Genomic DNA, 3,589 nt, shown 5'->3' on the forward strand with positions numbered 1-3,589 from the left:
AGGAACTGTGCCTGGTGTGCGGCGACAGAGCCTCCGGCTACCACTATAATGCGCTCACCTGTGAAGGATGCAAAGGTAACCTCACACTTGACAACTCAACAGGCGCAGCTTGTGCTGTTATTAATCAAAATATTAACAATTACTAACATAAAGGTTTATATTTGTAATTGTAATAATAATCCAGGTTATGGTGAAGTTGACATATGGTTTTTGTGTGCTCTGTAGACGATAGATGAATTCAAAGTTAAGGTAACAAAATCGTGCAGTATACTATATAAATAGAATCAAATGTTACATAAAAAAGTAAAATCATTAAGCATTCTTGATTTAATGGGCAATTTGTTACGTTTCGGGGCAGTATAACGTCACGTTCGTCTGTGAGGCGCGTGATTGGATTTATATCCTTATTCAGCTAGAGAACTCCCGTCTTTGGAATGTTATAAGACAATACCAGTTCTTATAAGTACAATGTTACGATTTTAGAATAACGAAAGTTGTAATAAATTCTGATCGGAATAACAAGCAATAGTGACCCGTAAGCAGTATTTGTCGTGATGTACACTATTGTGTCATTAACAATTACTGTCATACTTTAACCAATTTACATGAAACTTATCATATAATCTTAAATTTTCATAAACACTGATTTTTGATAACCCATGTAACTATTTAATTATATTAGATTTCATTGTGATCTTAAATACAGACAAGACAAGCCACGTTTATCAAACAAAAGTATACAGAATACAAATTACTATGTCCAAATAAGACTATAGTGCATTTATTCAAAGAATTCGTGTAGGATTGTGTTGGTTAATCTTTTAGTCATTTGAAAGCTTTTAGCCAAATAGGGTCACCTTCATTTGAAAAAGGTTCGTAAAAAATAATATTTAGGACCGACTTATCAACAACCTCTGAGTATTCTTTGACTTAACAGCATAAAGATAACTAAACTGGTTCACTAAAAAAACCAATTAGAATTGAAGATGAAACCTTACCGAACGATAGCCCGATTAGAAAACAAAGTATTTAAATAACTTGCACAAAACTGTTGTATTGCTAGAACCTTTCTATATGTTTGTATAGTACTAACAATTCAGTTGAAATGGTGCATTGTGAGCGCGATGATTGTAGACGCGCGTGTGCATATTGTAGTCAAATGCCACCGCACTACGTCACAATGGCCGTCTGCTGGCCGTCTACTGAACGTTTACTGGCTAATACTGTCTAGACTTGTACCGTACCTATCTCACTTCCATCAAGCCAATAGTAATTTTCCGAAGTATTACTTAAAATACGTTCTTAATTCCTTAAATCAGACCTTGCAATTCTTCATCATCGACCTTTACATGTCTACCGTTGGACAATGGTCTTACCTTTCACAGAATGCGGTTCACCGTTTTCCTACTTCTCCGTGCGCAATAAATCGTTGTCCTAACACCTGGATGGAGGACACCCCACCTTCTAATCGGCTGCCATTTAAGGATTTTACTCTGGGCTGGCGAGACAGATGGGACCGGCCCTTTGCTTCTAAAATTATTCATGCTAAACTACAATTCATTTATATATCACAATGTGATGATGTAATTTCTTACAATAAATACGAATTACTTTTATTATCAATCTCGTCATATCACGTTACCTAATCGCACCTCTGGTATCGCGGTGTCATTGACCCCCGTCTTTCAGACAACCTTTATATTTGCAATGACTGCATTACAATTTCACAGAATACAAATGTAAACTGTATGTTGTAAATTCCAGGGTTCTTCAGGCGGAGTGTTACCAAAAATGCAGTTTACATATGTAAGTTCGGACACGCGTGTGAAATGGACATGTACATGCGACGTAAGTGTCAAGAGTGCCGGCTGAAGAAGTGTTTGGCGGTGGGCATGCGACCTGAGTGCGTGGTGCCTGAGACCCAGTGCGCTATGAAGAGGAAGGAAAAGAAAGCGCAGCGGGAAAAGGACAAACTGCCTGTCAGTACGACCACAGTTGACGACCACATGCCCCCTATTATGCAGTGCGACCCACCTCCACCAGAAGCTGCTAGGATTGTAAGCAATCTTTATTATTTAAATTTTAACCTATTAGTTTTATTTTCTTTTTTATTGAATTAATCTTAAATTAAAGACAATATAGATAGAAAATATAGATTAACTTAGTAAAGACCCGATTCTTTTTAAATGAAATCTATTTAATATAGTATAGTTAAGAAACGTTGAATACATTTGCTTTCCGTCCTGACATGATAATGAGCGAGCAAAGTATTAACGCGATGGTTGTTTCCTACGTGAAGCTGGAATGTTTGCAGCACGACTTGGTACCGCGGTTCCTTCCGGACAAGTTGCTGGAGCAGAACAGGTTGAAGAACATCCCGGCGCTCACCACCAACCAGCAGTTCCTCATCGCGAGGCTCGTCTGGTACCAGGACGGGTACGAGCAGCCTTCCGAAGAGGATCTGAAGCGGGTCACGGAAGTAATACTAATACTTGAATATTTTCAAATAATTAAATGTTGCCTCAAATGTTAAAATTTAAAACTGACTATTTTAGTCTATGTAGAATTTATAATTAATGAAAAGTAAATAAAAGTGAAACGTTGAGAGCAAAATATGTTGTATAAATAAACGACCCTTACATTATTTAAATTATAATCCAACGGACGCGTTTAAATCTCAAAGATTATTATTCATGTCAACAACATCCGTGAATAAATCTCCCCGTGTATTTGTTGGACACAAAGTTATTGCTTAAAACTGGACTGGACAAGCTTTTTGTATACCAACCAAACTATTCGAAAGTAAAGCTTTGTAAAAGTTTAATTTTTACCCGATGTCCTAAAAATAATTTGAACGTTTCGGTCGAAAGGAAAAATACTTACTAATTTTGAAAAGTTTTAATAATAATGAAATTGAAAATGTAGTTAAAATTACAAATATGCTTGTGTTTTTACATAAAGTTCTGCGTAAGCAGAAGCTACAATCAAAATTGTATATCAAGCAATATGTGGTTTCCAGACGTGGCAGCATAATGACGAGGATGAGGAACAGTCAGACCTGCCCTTCCGCCAGATCACAGAGATGACGATCCTCACAGTGCAGCTGATCGTGGAGTTCGCTAAGGGCTTGCCGGGCTTCGCCAAGATCTCACAGCCTGATCAAATTACATTATTAAAGGTACAGCTTGTTTTCAATTGGTTCACTTACCTTACCGCATGTTTTAAAAAATATTCTAATTTCCGTTGTTAGTATTAACATAGATTTTTTGTTTAGGCGTGTTCGAGCGAGGTGATGATGTTGCGCGTGGCGCGGCGCTACGACCCCGACACGGACAGCGTGCTGTTCGCCAACAACAAGGCGTACACGCGCGACAACTACCGCAAGGCCGGCATGGCCTACGTCATCGAGGACCTGCTGCACTTCTGCCGCTGCATCTACACCATGTCGCTCGACAACGTGCACTACGCCCTCCTCACCGCCATCGTTATATTCTCCGGTCAGCTTATAAACTTACTTGTACAAGATACTAAAGAACTTGGGATTTAATGTCGATAGGTGTTTCTAAACGAATATGTTTTACTTTCCAGA

General features: G+C 38.3%; 1 protein-coding gene across 1 annotated transcript in view; it reads left to right on the plus strand.

Moving 5' to 3' along the window:
• LOC106109136 (ecdysone receptor) overlaps window positions 1-3,572 on the plus strand; it is a 3,741-nt gene extending 169 nt beyond the window's left edge. Inside the window, exons 2-6 of the mRNA XM_013290539.1 lie at window positions 3-75; window positions 1,765-2,057; window positions 2,315-2,479; window positions 3,020-3,178; window positions 3,275-3,572. Of these exons, the coding sequence (XP_013145993.1) occupies window positions 3-75; window positions 1,765-2,057; window positions 2,315-2,479; window positions 3,020-3,178; window positions 3,275-3,547 (963 nt within the window). The 3' untranslated portion in view covers window positions 3,548-3,572. The remainder of the gene's footprint in view (window positions 1-2; window positions 76-1,764; window positions 2,058-2,314; window positions 2,480-3,019; window positions 3,179-3,274) is intronic.
• The last annotated feature ends 17 nt before the right edge of the window (window positions 3,573-3,589 follow it).

Source organism: Papilio polytes, unplaced genomic scaffold (assembly GCF_000836215.1).
Source record: "Papilio polytes unplaced genomic scaffold, Ppol_1.0 DF821289.1, whole genome shotgun sequence".
In the NCBI taxonomy this organism is placed as follows: domain Eukaryota; kingdom Metazoa; phylum Arthropoda; class Insecta; order Lepidoptera; family Papilionidae; genus Papilio; species Papilio polytes.